This window comes from Coregonus lavaretus (genome assembly GCF_964263955.1).
Source record: "Coregonus lavaretus genome assembly, contig: HAP1_SCAFFOLD_2150, whole genome shotgun sequence".
Taxonomy (NCBI): Eukaryota; Metazoa; Chordata; class Actinopteri; order Salmoniformes; family Salmonidae; genus Coregonus; species Coregonus lavaretus.
The window spans coordinates 1-17,828 of NW_028160937.1; the positions used below are offsets into that span (position 1 = coordinate 1).

The 17,828-nt window shown below is 45.3% G+C and overlaps 1 protein-coding gene across 1 annotated transcript; it reads left to right on the plus strand.

The window, feature by feature from the left end:
• Window positions 1-432: 432 nt before the first annotated feature.
• On the plus strand, window positions 433-13,143 carry LOC311121277 (uncharacterized protein; the record flags this gene model as incomplete). Its single annotated transcript, XM_084195786.1, has 3 exons — window positions 433-556; window positions 3,359-3,479; window positions 12,162-13,143. Coding segments are annotated over 3 exons (945 nt in total), but the record flags the coding sequence as incomplete, so codon positions are not given.
• Between the last annotated feature and the right edge of the window lie 4,685 nt (window positions 13,144-17,828).

A 17,828-nucleotide genomic window follows, 5' to 3' on the forward strand; every position in this document is an offset into this window, starting at 1 on the left:
ATGCAACGAGTCACGCTCTCGCTCTGAGCGCACTTTTAACACGCTAGGGAGCTGAATAAAAAGAGTGCTCTCTCTCTCTCTCAGCTCTTTTGTCCACCGTTGCAGAGAAAAGCAGAGAAAAGCCTTGAGTTAACGCGGTGATTAAGGACCAGCAACAATTAAAGGCGGCGGCTGCAGAAGGTGTTTAAGAGTTCCTCGCCTTTTTCCCCCTCTATGAAAGGGAAGTTGTTAGGAGTAATTAGTTTACCAATGACTGCAATTAGGAGTGGGCTAGCCTAGCCTGCTTAGTGCTGGAGGGAAGGAGAAAAGCAAGAGGCTGCCAAGCATATTAAGAGGAAGTGAAGTCCCTTTATCTTGTTTTGTAACATTAGTCTTTTTATAGTGGGTGGCCATGAGGAAAATGCAGCATGTCTTTTTGTTGTTGCCTTTCAGACTTACAGCTCGTTGCAGGAGGTCCTGGTGTCCTTTGGGAGGAGGGTGTTGTGTTACCCGCTCTACAGGCACTTTGCCCTGGTCTCTGCAGCCGTGCAGGATGCGGCTCGGATCTTCCAGTCAGGTGAGTCTAGACTGCCCTCTGTGACCTCTCACCCCTGACCTGAGGCAGCCAGGCACCGCCACACCTCAAAGGCCCCTTTGTGCACGCTGGTTAGAGCTATTGGCAGCCTCCGTGTCATGGCCAAATTATAAAGCCCTCAATACGGCCTTGTTTCCCCCCCAATGAATATGTCTCTGGACTGTTTTCTGAGACTCCTGAGGGACATTATGCGGTTTGATGCATTTCTGTTGGAAGGCAAAGCCTGCATGGTAGCTGTGGGCTGCAGCTTGTCTGTTCAGTGCTTTGGAGACTGACAGAAAGACTGCTTTACAGCCAGCATGCACCCACAGTCATACATCACCATACCACCACAAGCAGAGCAACCTCTCCAAGCTGGAAGTGTGGATTTGTTCTATACGGACTGTTGACTTTGATATCTCCTAGCAAAGAGTAATCATTAAATCAAAGCCCCGCAGGTAGCTAAATGAAGGCTCTGCTATGTAAACACATTTAGGATGTGTGTGGGGTGAGATTACCCAGTTTGTGGGGATTTGAACGCTTGTAAATGATGGCAAATTAAAGGTATTTTAAGCACCAGATTACATTTCTGCGCCTCGTTAGGTAAGGAGATGAGTAGATCAGACTGGCTGAGGGAATCAGAGAATCCCAGGTAATCACTGAAGGGGGATTCCTTGTACTACGCTACACTATATACCTTCATCCTCTAGAAACAAACACAACTTCACCTGTTATAGCCTAATGAAGCTTTTCAATCTCTCACCTGACGCTGGACATTTGTTCAACAGTCGCATACCCATTTTGTTTCTGTGCTGGAAAATGCAAACTAGCCTAACTGGTGATCGTTGGTCTAAGCAGGCCAACAATTGCAAGTGTCATTTAAATGAGTTTGCCTCTGCAATGTTCTTTATTTACGTGCATCAGGTGAGTGAGAGTGAGTAATGGGGCTCTCGTTAATGAACTGTAAAGCTACAGTAATGCAGGCTGGCTGGCGTACGTCTGAGAAGGCACAACGCGTTTCCTCCACACCGCTAATTCATTTGTCAGGATAAAGCTAATGGAATGTGTGCTCTAATTTAAGGCACTTGATTTAAATGGCTGTGAAAGCAAACATTGGTAGGTATTAGGAAAACTAACCCATTAATGCCTTGTGGGAGCCACACGTTAAGGCCCTAAAGGAAATGTTATCCGGGGTAAATATTTGAACAGCCCTCTGGCAGCACGGACGCTCCTTCTCAAGGAGCTCATCCAGCTGCTCGCTAAGTGGCTGGAACCAATGGGCCACCAGGCAGGGAGAGCGGAGCAGGGCCTCCTGGGTAGGGAGGTAGGGAGGGTTTAGCATGGCCGCTGTCGTGTAGCTGACTGAAGGACCCACTGGAGTTGGGTAGCCTATACTGAGCCGGAAATGTTCCGGAATTGCGGTTCCTCTGTGTAGCTTAACTGCGTTTCCCTGTGTCATGTTTTTACTTGTCCCTTGGCTTTGTAACATTTAGCTGACTATAATTTAGCAGCACTCTACTTCAATATGACACTAGAAAGAGTTTGAGTCGCCACTGTAATGAGCTAGTACAGTAGGCTATGTATGCTGTTGGAGTGCACATGGCCCTCCCAGTAGTTGAAACACTTGAAGTGTTCTGTTACCATGTACAGTGTGGTAGTGATGCCAATGGAATGTTTTCTGCGCAGCATTAGGAATGCACATGCAGTGTTTGGAATGTGTGTACACTTGACTACAGTGTATAAATGTGTTGCCTATGCTGTGTTGTCACCTTGCCATGATGGATGTTAGTGGCCAGTGCCCCTGTGGCAGCTGTGTTGCTGTGCCCATGCACCTCCCTCCCGGGCCAGACTCTTCCTGCCTGTCTGTCTGCCCCTCTCCAGGGATCAGCCACGGCTCGCCACCAACATGTTTAACTGGCTCAACTTGTCATCAGTGTGAAAAACAGACGAGTGCAGGATTCAAAACATGGCATGGTTGGAGGTGAAACAAAATCACTGTCTCCATCGCTCCCAGGAAGATAGAGAGAGAAAAGTAAAACCTCCAGGGATGTGGGGGGGTGCCTTGAGTTTGGAAGCAGGGAGAGGAGAGCTGTGTCTCTGTGCTCTGGGTCCTGGCCCTGGTCCTGGAGTTGGAAGCTGAGCTCTCCGCTCTCTCTGCACCCTCTGTGAGCGCTCATGCTCTAAATGAGAACCAAATGTTTGTTTAAGGTGTGCTGTTTATTTTGAATGGACTGGAATGTCTCTGGCTGTTGCCAGCCAATCCTGGAGGTGGATACTGGACAGGAGGATCGTCTGTAGACCTCCGTGCTCTGCAATGGGCCAATTGTGTCCCACCAAGGGGCTATTTATATGCCTGGGTTTTGTGGCAGCAAATGTTATGGATCAAACGTGGCTCCCTCCAGGTGTGTCCCTTTTTGTAATGGTAATCTTTGGCTTTCCCTTTGAGGGAAATCAGGCCAATTATCTTTTTCATAAACCGGTATGAAATTAACCGTTTGTTATCTTGGCCCACTTGAGTTGCATTTCTGGACTATATGGACTAGATAAAGGGGACCTGAAAGTTGATTAATTGCTCTCTCTGTCATGTGTGTAAATGACTGTCAGTGGTCTGAAATAGTATGCTCACATGATCTCCCATAGCCTGTTCAGCCTATAGTTTGAAGGAAGGCTGTATGGAACAATGAGACTGTAAGCCTTTAGGAACTGCTGTCCCTGCTAGCAACATTGCTATATTTGACCATTCCTCACATTGCCATAGAATAATACAGTTTTTCAATTTCTACTCCTTCTGTTTTTCCTGTCCAGGGAAAGCCTGTGTCCTGAAGTGCTTGTTGGATATTCACAAAGTCTTCCGGGAGAATGAGCCGGCCTACATATTGAATGACCTCTACATCACAGACTACTGCATATGGATCCAGAGGGTCAAGTAAGTCCACTACCCCCCTTCCTCTATCGCTCTCTGCAGGGACCTTCAGCCCTAGAGCATAATTACCTCCCAGGTCCTGAGGCCAAGCAAAGTGGCTCTCAGCTCTCATGATGCTTCAATGCGCTGCACTGGAGGAGAGGATTAGACAAGTAATTTGTCACAGCACGGCCACTTGACTGACAGAGCCATTGTGAGACGTATCCATTCTCCCTTGTCAAAGGTGTCGTTGGAGAGTGTGTGGACTGTACTGTCTCCCTCAGTGCTGCAGTGGAGTCCCAGTGAATCATTCGCTGACTGAGACTGAAGCCTCTGTGACAGTACACAGATGAGGAGAAGCAGATGGACAGTGCACTGTGCAGTACAAGATGTGTGTCAACTCGAGAGAGATCTGTGTAGTTTCTTCCCTATTTGATATAGCATGCATGGCTCTTTCCTCACCCTTGTACATATTTTACAATTACTTACACATTGAAAATGTAATCCTGCAAGCGCATTATTCGGTAATGAGCTCTGTTTTACTCATGGCAGGGGTTCAGCCGAGTGGTGTGCTAGTCTGGAAAAAGCCAGATGAAAAGTGTGTGCCAGTGATGATGTAGGCCCAGCGCCCAGATGCAGACATGATAACAGCTCTGCCGGGTGTTTGATGGAGCTTTTCTCTCTGGAAAAGAAAACGCCTCGACGGCCAATTTAATAATAGATGTGTAAAAATCAATGGTGGAGAGCTGCAGTCCCTGTCGGTCGGTCTGTCTGTTTCGCTGCAGCAGACGAAGAGAACGGAGTCTTGGTCTTAAGTGCTTTCTCTCTCAGCTCAGCGTACGCTTTGAGCAGCAGCAGAGCAGCAGCACTGTCAAGCCACTGGAAAACTCAATCAGTCTCATTTCAGTCAGAGTCAAGGAGATGAAACGGCAGAAGGGCTTTCCAATCCAGCTCCCTTCCCTCCACCGCTGTACATTGGAGCCAAATGTCAGCTTGACCTATCAACAAGCTGGCTTCCACTGGCTGAAACCCCACATCAATAATTAAATGGATTAGTCCTCGTGCTCGCCTGTGATTGAATTGTTACATTTCCCTTTTCTGTTTACGTATTTCAGTCGATAAACAAAGCTAAGCTTTTTTTCTTTCTGCCCTGAGACCTGGCTCATATCAGCTGTGGTATCAGCAGAGACAGAGGCTGTCCAGCATCCAGAAAGAGTTACTAACCCTCTCCTGTTGAAGATGCAGCCTCAGGCCACCTGGCTGGGAAAACCTCTAGAGCCCGGACATTCCATTTCATTTTGTTGCTGTGAATCTATTCCCAGATAGACATTTCATACCTTTTATTTATTGTTGTGCTGCACAGACTACATATCTTTCCCTTCTGAATGTGTAATAAAAGAGAGCAGTCCACTTGCCATTCAAAGCAGCAGAGAGAGGAAATCTGTCTTTCTTTGAGCTAGCAGGCATTTACATAAAAATTTAAATAAATAATTTAGCAGACTCTTTTATCCAGAACGACTTACATTAGTGCATTCACGGTGAGAACATATCCCAATCGTAGCAAGTATGGTGTGGGATTTATTTAAGATACTCTTTAAAGAGGTAGGGAAGATGGGAAGGGACTCCTCTGTCCTGACATTAGGGGGAAGCTTGTTCCACCATTTGGGTGCCAGGACAGAGAAGAGCTTTGACTGGGCTGAGCGGGAACTGCCCTCCTGTAGGGGTGGGAGGGCCAAGAGACAAGAGGTGGCAGAACGGAGTGCTTGGGTTGGGGTGTAGGGTTTGACCATAGCCTGAAGGCAGTTCCCTTTGCTGCCCCGTAGGCAAGCACCAGGGTCTTGAAGATGATGCAAGCTTTGACTGGAAGCCAGTGGAGTGTGCGGAGGACCGGGGTGACATGGGAGAGCTTGGGAAGATCGAACACCAGGCGTGCTGCAGCGTTCTGGATAAATTGAAGGGGTTTGCTGGCACAAGCGGGGAGCCCAGCCAACAGAGTTGCAGTAGTCTAGATGGGAGATGACAAGGCAGGCAGGCAGCACTCTAGCAACAGCCAGCTGTGGTTTGCATAGACAGTGCTCTTATCACTTGTGGTTTGTTGTGGCAGACGTTTGTGCCTGTGACCGGTTTGATGACAGATTGTATAAGCATTGTTCTCCTCCCTGCTAGATATCCCCCATGACGGATTTGTCATTCCTGCTAAGTGATTTGTCTGTCTGTCCCTGTGAGTCCTGTGGTAAGATAAGATGTAATCTATATCTTGTATCTTGTCAATCCTCCCCACAGTCAACTCCCAGACACGATCAGCCGCTCATGATGGACACAGCGATTTATGAATGCGTTGCTCGGTGGGTTGATTTATACTGTCTGGCTCTCTCTGGGTTGTGCCACATGCGTTCATGCTCTTAAAGTCCCTCTGACTGCTGAGACCAGAGTCAAATTTACAGCATCATAAAGACTTCACAGTGACTTAGACTCCAGTGAAACCCTCTCCCTCCACAGACTCACGCACACAGACAAGTGGACAGTCCACTCTCCAGTCAACAGGAGGAGTATGAGGGTGGAGAAATCATTCTGACACCATTTTCTATTTGTCCTGATAAAGTGTTTACCAAAGAGGATTATTAATGTGCTTACAACAGTTTCCACATTACCCAGGGAATTTGTGTAATTTACAGATATCTATGTATCATCAGATACATTGCCACTAGCAAATAGAAACACCTCTTTACCATTTGTTTCAATGGGTGGTTTTGATGATCCTCCGATGCCAAACCCCTGCAATGTTGCAAGACTGAAATGAAAACCCAGTCCTCATTTTCTTTCTCGGCCTTTCCTGTTCTTCTCTCATCAAAAGGCTTGGAAGGAGTCAAATGTAGATTGACTGGAACCACTGAACAGTCCAACAAATCAGATCAGTGTTGTGTTACTGTATCTCAGTGAAATCAGCAGGCCTCTAACTTCCCCTTCCTCTTTCAGCACTCACACATTCCTCCCCCTCTACCCGTTGTCTGCCGCACAATCAATTAATTGGGTCAATTTAATTCCAGAGCAAAAACCATGGCAACCTGTGAGTGTCGAGCTCAAGGGTTTGCTAGTCTTGGAGGAGGAAACAAGGATATTGTTCTCTCTCACTCACACCCATCCATTCAGCCTCTACACACATTGTGTGCATGACAATGCCCAGAGGAGAGCTCTCCTCTCCACAGTCCCAGGAGGCCCTCAGGGGACACGGGCTCCCCACAGGGACAACCTGCTGCTGCTATAACTAGCCCCCCCCCGGCAAGGTCAATGGTCAGTTAAGTGGGTCGGTTAAGCCTTTGGGGTCTGGCTGGTGGTTGTAATGCTACAGGGACTGGCAACTCAGTGTCCAGTGGGTGTGCAGGTGCACTGAGGTTATTTTAGGAATGGCAAATTGCTTGTTGGACAGTTGTATGTTGTTGTTATTCTTAGAAATGGCGGAATGCAGGTGAAAGAGCTTTGGATACATTTTCCCTGGTTGTAATCCTTTTCATGCAGCTGCTAGTGTACTCTACCCACACTCATCTGTCTGGAGCCTGTCCTGTCCTGGGTCCTGTGATGTAGTAGATAGATGGTGTACACTGAGTATACTGAACATTAGGAACACCTTCCTAATATTGAGTTGGACTCTTCAAGGTGTCGACAGCGTTTCACAGGGATGCTGACCCATGTTGACTCCAATGCTTCCCACAGTTGTGTCAAGTTGGCTGGATGTCCTTTGGGTGGTGGACCATTCTTGATACACACGGGAAACTGTTGAGCGTGAAAAACCCAGCAGCGTTGCAGTTCTTGACACAAACCGGTGCGCCTGGCACCTACCTCGTTCAAAGGCACTTAAATATTTTGCCTTGCCCATTCATCCTCTGAATGGCACACATACAAAATCCATGTCTTAATTGTCTCAAGGCTTAAAAATCCTTCTTTAACCAGTCTCCTCCCCTTAATCTACACTGATTTGAAGTGGATTTAACAAGTGACATCAATTAGGAATCATAGTTTTCACCTGGTCAGTCTATGTCATGGAAAGAGAAGGTGTTCTTAATGTTTTGTGTACTCAGTGTATATGGTCTGTGTGTTTTGAGCCCTCCCCACCACAGAGACAGTAGATAGTCTCTGTGTCCCGCTGGGCTCAACAAATGCAAGACTGTCTCACAACTAACGGGGAGAAGTACTACAGATATCCTCTCTGCATGACGTCCAGATTTTGTGTACTTACACAGGCAGCCCACCACACACGCAGAGAGAGAAACACAGTGTTGTTACATCAGTGGTACACTAATAAGGAATGATGCAGCCTTGCTTTATATGAGGCAACTTCCTCTCCTTGTGTCCTTGTTTTGAATAGGAGGGTAGGTAAACAACAAGCTCTGCAGGCAGTTCTACCAGGTCTCTTCATGTTGCACATGAACTAATGGTCTCTCTATACAGTAAGAAAGCACTTCCTTAAATTACAATCCCTACTGTGTTATATAGCCTAATGCAGGGGTGTCAAACATACGGCCCGCGGGGGGAGGGGGGAAACAAACTCGATATACTTAAAAATAACTCTAACCAAATCGAAACTGTGTAGAAATGATAATGGACCTACATTTATATAGTTTCTTGACTGTGTCCAGCTCACTAATAATAATCTAAATGAAAGCTAGACAGTCAGGGAGCATCGAAAATTCCAAAAACAATGGATAGAGGACTATTCTTTGCCAATTTTGACGGCGAGGAATTTTTCAGTGCGGCCCTCCGGAACCCCTGGCCTAATGCCTCTGACACAGGTCTTCAGTGTTACTCACACACTCCGTCACACACTACATGACACATTTCATCACACACTCCCTCAAACACTCCATCAAACTCAGTAAGTCAGGAAATCCAAGCATCCATTTATAAGTCTTTCAGCCTTATAAAACAGGCCTACTTGTCACAAGCAACTACCGTCTACGTTTTGTCCCATAAATTAGATGTTGGACAAATCAAATGGCATACAGTTAGCAAACACAGTGTCTGACTGTCCATCCACAACATCAATTGAATAATGTACACTCCCTCGACAAATCTTGTCCATGTGAAATTAATTTGTACATCTAAGATTAACTAAAAAGTCTGAGTAGGAACATGTGTTGAATGAGGCTGATGAAAGAAATGGAAGTCTGTAATTGACTCAGTCTAGTTGTCCTTCTCCCCCACCACCCCCCTGCTCCCTGTCCTCATCTAAGGACTCTTGTGTTTGTTGTCTGACAGATGGAAGCGTCTTTGTGTCGACAGAAGTTTTCCAACCTTGAAAAGCCGCCCCTCAGTTAATGAAGGGAGCCCACAACATTGGTGTAGTAATGACTGAACTGTGTACAACATTATTCCTTCCCTCCAAAAGCAGCCTTTGTACTCACCGCAAGCTGGGCTTCTCGCACCGCAGCGCAGGGAGAGGGGGAGCGAGGGGAGGGAACAAGCACGTAGCCTCTCCAATGCTAACTCAATAATGACTTCCCACGGGGGAAAGAGAATGCGGGAGGAGGGGGATGAAGGAGGGCCTCTGCTTTGAAGTTGCAGTGCTACAGGAGGCTGTCCAGCCAGAACCAGTCAGCCAGCCTGCTCAACTCCAGCAAGGGCTTAACCCATAAGTCTAAGCCCTGTCTATGCAGGGGAGGTTCTACTAAGCTATATGGAATTGTTTTAAGAAGGTCATACCAATGATCATTTAGCTATTTGATTTTGAATTTGAAGACCCCTTGAAGTATAAAAACAATATATAAAACAATTATTTGATGAAAAAAATGTTTTGGCCTTAATAATGTTAGCCCATACAAATGCATTGAATAACAGATTCTCTTCATGGAACAACAGATCGTCCCCCAAAAAATCTCAATAGGAAGTTTGTTCTGAAGTGTCTGTCCTATATCTGAGAGATATAAGAAAGATCAGGAAACATATTTTTATGTATTTAACCTAAACAGTCTCAATATATACACTACCGGTCAAACGTTTTAGAACACCTACTCATTCAAGGGTTTGTCTTTATTTTTACTATTTTCTACATTGTCAAATAATAGTGAAGACATCAAAACTATGAAATAACACATATGGAGTCATGTAGTAACCAAAAAAGTGTTAAACAAATCCAAATATATTTTATATTTCAGATTCTTCAAATAGCCACTCTTTGCCTTGATGACAGCTTTGCACATTCTTGGCAATTTGGACTCATCAGACCAAAGGACAGATTTCCACCAGTTTAATGTCCATTGCTCGTGTTTCTTGGCCCAAGCAAGTCTCTTCTTCTTATTGGTGTCCTTTAGTAGTGGTTTCTTTGCAGCAATTCGACCATGAAGGCCTGATTCACACAGTCCCCTCTGAACAGTTGATGTTGATGTGTCTGTGACTTGAACTCTGTAAAGCATTTATTTGGGCTGCAATTTCTGGGGCTGGTAACTCTAATGAACTTATCTTCTGCAGCAGAGGTAACTCTGGGTCTTCCTTTCCTGTGGCGGTCCTCATCAGAGTCAGTTTCATCATAGCGCTTGATGGTTTTTGCGATTGCACTTGAAGAAACTTTCAAAGTTCTTGAATTTTTCTGTATTGACTGACCTTCATGTCTTAACGTAATGATGGACTGTCGTTTCTCTTTGCATATTTGAGCTGTTCTTGCCATAATATGGACTTGGTCTTTTACCAAATAGGGCTATCTTCTGTTTACCACCCCTACCTTGTCACAACACAACTGATTGGCTCAAACGCATTAAGAAGGAAAGAAATTCCACAAATTAACTTTTAAGAAGGCACACCTGTTAATTGAAATGCATTCCAGGTGACTACCCCATGAAGCTGGTTGAGAGAATGCCAAGAGTGTGCAAAGCTGTCATCAAGGCAAAGGGTGGTTAATTTGAAGAATCTCAAATATAAAATATATTTTGATTTGTTTAACTTTTTTGGTTACTACATAATTCCATGTGTTATTTCATAGTTTTGATGTCTTCACTATTATTCTACAATGTAGAAAATAGTAAAAAAAAATAAAAAAAATTGAATGAGTAGGTGTGTCTAAACCTTTGACTGGTGGTGTACATATACACTTTTCTTTTCAGAACTCAGTCGGGCTCTCCATTTGCTGTTGAGATTTTGAATAGTAGAATACACAAATTAGAAATGTAATTGTCCATCAGCAGTTTTTTTCTTATGTCAGTCTCTGACAGTCACTCAATTAGCCCATGTCAGCTAAAATGTTTTAGATTGATAAGTTAGGCTAGCCAGCTATCTAATCTTGTAGTAATCATGGTCGAATTACCGACCGGTGGACCCCAATTGAATTTGTTAGTCACTCTCACTCAGATATCATATTAAAAACTGCAAACATTTCTTGCCATCCTATGGCAAAATGTAGGGAATTGCAGGAAACTTGCTTTAAAACTGCAATATTTTCTCTACGCCCCATGGCAAAATGTGGAGAGTTGCAGGAAATTTAAATCCTAAACAACAAAAAAAAGTATCCGCTTGCTGTCAGGAGGTGGGGGCTGCTAAAATGTTTTGCTTGCAAGGTGTGGGAGGGGGGCAAAATGGGCCCCCAAAAATGACTGCATGTGTGGGTATGAATATGGGTACCAGACCCGTGAGCCACTGTGGCACCTCTTGATGAGTTCAGATTTTCTACGGTTTCCTTGTTGGGTCTGACTCTCTGCACACGCAGTGGTGGGGGTGTTATTATTGGTTGTATTTATGCCTAGCCATCCCTTACTCATTGTCAGTAGTTGTTCTCCTTTAATTGTTTTGTTTTTCCTCCACACTTTCCAAGTACTGTTACTCCCCCTATTTCCTGAATGGACATTTTATCGGCATATAGGCCTAGGAGAGATGTCTTCTTTGATAGAGTACGACGACTAGCTATACGATCTGTTTACACAGTCTCCCGAGGTCCTAAATGAGTACATCCCTCTATGTTGGCTGTGTAAACGGTTTCATCCCCGGAGTGGGAGCTCATTAAGGCTTTGCGGTAATAAGGAGCCATCTTGGCTCTCAGCGGTGGGTTAATTGGGCCAGGGAGGGCAGCAGGGGCACAGTGTGGCTGAGTGTGAGGAGCTGAATGGCTGTGGACCACCGCAGGCTCATGTGCTTTCTCTCTCCCTGAATGGACCCGTCCTGAGCCGCGCAGAGGTCAGCTGGTAATCATCATGGCAATGAAGGCCGATCGGCTGCACCGTGGAAGAATAGCAGCCACTTGAGTTTTGGCAACATCCTGCGCTGGTTTAGCTTCATGAATAATGTATAAGGCGTGTAGCACTCTGTCATCCGCCTTGCTCTTATCTCCTGCAGGGAGAGCTTCAGTGGGAGACTCGAGGGGCAGAACCTGCATATCAGACACACTCATCTTCCTACATTATTAAACATGATTTCCATATTTCATTGAGCTCATGCCTCCGTGAATCACTGTCTACTTAGCATTCAGATGAGGCTGGAATTTGGGTAATGGATATTAGATTTGTAGATTGAGATCTCGTTGCTATATTTTTTTGTAGGCAGTGCCGTCAGACATATAGCATAGTCGTAATACCTACTACTCATCAAGTGTTGGACAAGTAGCTCTTGAAATAGATTATGTAGTCTTTTGGGGGATTTGTAAATATTTGCTTCCAAGTTTAAAAAAATAAACTGATCCATATTTGCTGTACTTTCTCATCCCGTCCTGTCTTTCTCTCTCTTTGTCAGGTCCAGGAAGGTGACAGCTCTGGCTGATCCCTTACAAAAAGTGTCCCTACGGAAAAGAGACCTGGAGCTGGAGTTGGAGGTGCTGGAGATGGCGGCGGCGCTGGTAGAGGAAGAAGAGAAGGTGGAGGACGGGGGGAAAAGCTCCAGTAGAACTCTTCAGTCACAGAGCGGAGAGGAGTCCGACAGCGACGACAGTTGCAGCGACTCGTCTGAGGAGAGTGAGGACTCTGAGGCTGAAGGGAAGGACTGTGCTGACAGAACAGAGGGAGGAGCAGGAGGAGGAGAGCGAGCCAAGGCCATCCCCATCCAGCCCCAGCCTGACTACCCTCAATCTCCTGCCCTGGCTGCCCCAGCCTCCCCTTCCATCCACCAGGAGTCCTGTGCTGCTCTCACATCAGCCGAGAGGAAGCCCTGCGCCCTCCCCTCTGCTGTGGCTGGCCCAAGCCAGCTGATCCAGGAGCTGGGAGAGAGGGTGGAGGAGGGGCTGTGGATTTCAGCACAGCCTCAGGGCAGCAGGCATTCCAGGAGCAGTGCACAGAGAGAGGCAGAGAGCGACTGTTCACAGCCTGCCACAGCCACAGCTACTGCCCGCACAGGGACATTCCTAGAGCTGAGTCCTCGCAGAAACCCTCTGCTGATTGTCAAAACAGATACTGGTGACGGTCTTGATGAGGATGATATCGATGAAGATGACTATTAGCAGGTGTCACAGAAAACATTAAGGAACATTACATACATGCATGACAGCTGATGTTGTGGATGCTTATTTGCCCACAGTCAATAATGACTTCTGTATTGTTATTTTTGTATTTTCTAACTTCTAACATGGAAATGTTGATTTTGTTTTTTATGGATACATAGCATGGCTCAGTTTAGTGTTATAGCTCACTTGAGGAGTTTCAAAACCTTACATACTTTGTGTCTATGTGCAAAGTTTTTCATACCAAGCTAAGCATTTTGATAATAAAACTGATTATATGTATTATGCAGATTACTCATGTATTTTCAAGGGGATGCAGCCATTGCGTTGCACTTTGTTTGTAGGCTGTTAGATTAGCATATGCATTTCATGCACAGCCATTTCCTCTCAAGAAAGGAGAAGGTGTGGTTGTTGGGAGATAAGAAACTGGACAGATCCCAACAGGAAATGTCAGCTGCTGCTTCAGAATGTCTTTTGAGACATTGAGTTCTCATGTAGAATGCAGTGACTTTCCCGCCAACACTGGTACACTCCATGGTACCCTGCCAACACTAAAAACGTTTGTTTAAACTCAGATATGTGCTCACACATTGTTACTGTCTGAACTGAAATTACCACATTTGTCTTATTTTGGGATATGAGGAAAATTTGACTGTTAATTACTGGGTACTTGTCATTGTTCATTCAGGTGCTGGGGTATTCAACCAGGGGTCCACGGGCATACTGCGAATATACATACATGTGGACACTACATGTGGACACCTGCTCCATTAATATGGAGTTGGTCCCCCCTTTGCTGCTATAACAGCCTCCACTCTTCTGGGAAGGCTTTCCACTAGATGATGGAACATTGCTGCGCGGACTTGCTTCCATTCAGCCACGAGCATTAGTGAGGTTGGGCACTGATGTTGGGCGATTAGGCCTGGCTCGCAGTCTACGTTCCAATTCACCCCAAAGGTGTTCGATGGGGTTGAGGTAAGGGCTCTGTGCAGGCCAGTCAAGTTCTTCCACACCGATCTCGAAAAAACATTTCTGTATGGACCTCGCTTTGTGCACGGGGGCATTGTCATGCTGAGCAGGGAAGGGTCTTCCCCAAACTGTTGCCACAAAGTTGGAAGCACATAATCGTCTGTTGCGTTCGTATGCTGTATCGTTAGAGTTCCCTTCACTGGAACGAAGGGGCCTAGCCCGAACCACGAAACGTGATTCATCACTCCAGAGAACGCGCTTCCAATGCTCAAGAATCCGATGGTGGCGAGCTTTACACCAGTCCAGCTGACGCTTGGCATTGTGCATGGTGATCTAAGGTTGTGTGTGCGGCTGCTCAGCCATGGAAACCCATTTCATGAAGCTCCCGACGAACAGTTCTTGTGCTGATGTTGCTTCCAGAGGCAGTTTGGAACTCGGTAGTGAGTGTTGCAACCGAGGACAGACTCTTTATACGCGCTTCAGCACTCGGCGGTCCCGTTCTGTGAGTTTGTGTTGCGTACCACTTCGAGGCTAAGCCGTTGTTCTATTGTTCTACTAGACGTTTCCACTTCACAATAACAGCACTTACAGTTGACCAGGGCAGCTCTAGCAGGGCAGAAATTTGACAAACTGACTTGTTGGAAAGGTGGCATCCTATGACCGTGCCACGTTGAAAGCCGCTGAGCTCTTCAGTAAGGCCATTCTATTGCCAATGTTTGACTATGGAGAATGCATGGCTGTGTTTTCGATTTTATACGCTTGTCCGCAACTGGTGTGACTGAAATAGCTGAATTCACTAATTTGAAGGGGTATCCACATACTTTTGTGTGTGTATATATAGTGTATATGGAAAATATTTTATTTTTTTATTTCAATGTTTTTATGAATATGGCTAGAAATAACAGAATAAACCATTTTGAATGACATTCCTACAGTAGAAAAGAGGATAATATATATTTTCTAGTGATGTCAACTTTATTTTTCAACTCTTAATATTGAGCAAATTACACTCACTGGAGTATCTGACATAAGCTTTGAAAAAACACCCGCGAATAGGCTACCAGTGGCTATACAGTGGCTGCTAGTAAGCTTTCTTGACTTGGACAACATTTGGTATTTTATTAGGATTCCCATTAGCTGTTGCGAAAGCTTTGTATTTAACAAGTTTACCAAGGTCTTCGTTTTTTGTTCTCACACTACTTTTTAATTAAACTTTTTCATAAGAAAAGCTAAGTAACATTATGCCTTCTCAATGCAGTCGCTGTACTCTTTAAGTACAGAACTACCGCCTTATGGTGAGAATAGCCGCGTTGCAAGCTCGGCTTCAGACGCAATCATTAGGCAAGGGCAATTTAAATGTAGGAAAGCATGATACAGCATCTGTGCCACCAGTAAATACAGGTAGTAGTGTTACTCCCCCTGCACAGTACCCGCAGCCGGACAATTTTCTCATAGCTTCTGGAAATAAATGCTTTCGGCATGTTCAACCGGTGTCGCTCATTCAGCCGATTTAGAAACTTTCAACCGGTTTTCCCCACTAAGCAACTACTCTTGAGTCAGAGCCCGAGGATTCTCGGGTCTCTCCCCTCGTCATTGGGTCTGAGCCGCCGAAGCCTCCCACCATTAGCTCGGACAAATTGAAAACCCTAGTCATTGTCGACACCATTACCCGCAATATTAGATTTAAGAAGAATCATCCAGCGATCATACATTGTTTACCAGGGGGCAGGGCTACCGACGTAAAGGCTAATCTGAAGATGGTTCTGGATGAGGCTAAAACTGGCGAGTGTAAATGGTATAGGGATATTGTTATCCACGTCGGCACAAACAATGTTAGGAGGAAACAGTCGAAGGTCACCAAGCGCGACATAATTTAAGCGTATAATTTAGCTAGAAAGACGTGTTGGTCTCTGGACCCCTCCCAGTTAGGGGAAGTGATGTGCTCTACAGCAGACTCGCACAACTCAATCGCTGGTTGAAAACTGGTTTCTGCCCCTCCCAAAAGATAGAATTTGTAGATAACTGACCCTCTTTCTGGGAATCCCACACAAACAGGACCAAGCCTGGCCTGCTGAGGAGTGATGGACTCCATCCAAGCTGGAGGGGTGCTCTCATTTTACAGTGCATTGCAAATGTATTCATCCCCCTTGGCGTTTTTCCTAATTTGTTGCATTACAACCTGTAATTTAAATGGATTTCTATTTGGAATTAATGTAATGGACATACACAAAATAGTCCAAATTGGTGAAGTGAAATGAAAAAAATAAATAAAGGAAAAGTGGTGCGTGCACATGTATTCACCCCCTTTGCTATGAAGCCCCTAAATAAGATTTGGCGCAACCAATTACCTTCAGAAGTCATATAATTAGATTGCACACAGGTGGACTTTATTTAACTAAGTGTCACATGATCTCAGTGTACAGTGGGGAGAACAAGTATTTGATACACTGCCGATTTTGCAGGTTTTCCTACTTACAAAGCATGTAGAGGTCTGTAATTTTTATCATAGGTACACCTCAACTGTGAGAGACGGAATCTAAAACAAAAATCCAGAAAATCACATTGTATGATTTTTAAGTAATTAATTTGCATTTTATTGCATGACATAAGTATTTGATACATCAGAAAAGCAGAACTTAATATTTGGTACAGAAACATTTGTTTGCAATTACAGAGATCATACGTTTCCTGTAGGTCTTGACCTGGTTTGCACACACTGCAGCAGGGATTTTGGCCCACTCCTCCATACAGACCTTCTCCAGATCCTTCAGGTTTCGGGGCTGTCGCTGGGCAATACGGACTTTCAGCTCCCTCCAAAGATTTTCTATTGGGTTCAGGTCTGGAGACTGGCTAGGCCACTCCAGGACCTTGAGATGCTTCTTACGGAGCCACTCCTTAGTTGCCCTGGCTGTGTGTTTCGGGTCGTTGTCATGCTGGAAGACCCAGCCACGACCCATCTTCAATGCTCTTACTGAGGGAAGGAGGTTGTTGGCCAAGATCTCGCGATACATGGCCCCATCCATCCTCCCCTCAATACGGTGCAGTCGTCCTGTCCCCTTTGCAGAAAAGCATCCCCAAAGAATGATGTTTCCACCTCCATGATTCACGGTTGGGATGGTGTTCTTGGGGTTGTACTCATCCTTCTTCTTCCTCCAAACACGGCAAGTGGAGTTTAGACCAAAAAGCTCTATTTTTGTCTCATCAGACCACATGACCTCCCATTCCTCCTCTGGATCATCCAGATGGTCATTGGCAAACTTCAGACGGGCCTGGACATGCGCTGGCTTGAGCAGGGGGACCTTGCGTGCGCTGCAGGATTTTAATCCATGACGGCGTAGTGTGTTACTAATGGTTTTCTTTGAGACTGTGGTCCCAGCTCTCTTCAGGTCATTGACCAGGTCCTGCCGTGTAGTTCTGGGCTGATCCCTCACCTTCTTCATGATCATTGATGCCCCACGAGGTGAGATCTTGCATGGAGCCCCAGACCGAGGGTGATTGACGTCATCTTGAACTTCTTCAATTTTCTAATAATTGCGCCAACAGTTGTTGCCTTCTCACCAAGCTGCTTGCCTATTGTCCTGTAGCCCATCCCAGCCTTGTGCAGGTCTACAATTTTATCCCTGATGTCCTTACACAGCTCTCTGGTCTTGGCCATTGTGGAGAGGTTGGAGTCTGTTTGATTGTGTGTGCAGACAGGTGTCTTTTATACAGGTAACGAGTTCAAACGGGTGCAGTTAATACAGGTAATGAGTAGAGAACAGGAGGGCTTCTTAAAGAAAAACTAACAGGTCTGTGAGAGCAGGAATTCTTACTGGTTGGTAGGTGATCAAATACTTATGTCATGCAATGAAATGCAAATTAATTACTTAAAAATCATACAATGTGATTTTTTGGATTTTTGTTTTAGATTCCGTCTCTCACAGTTGAAGTGTACCTATGATAAAAATTACAGACCTCTACATGCTTTGTAAGTAGGAAAACCTGCAAAATCGGCAGTG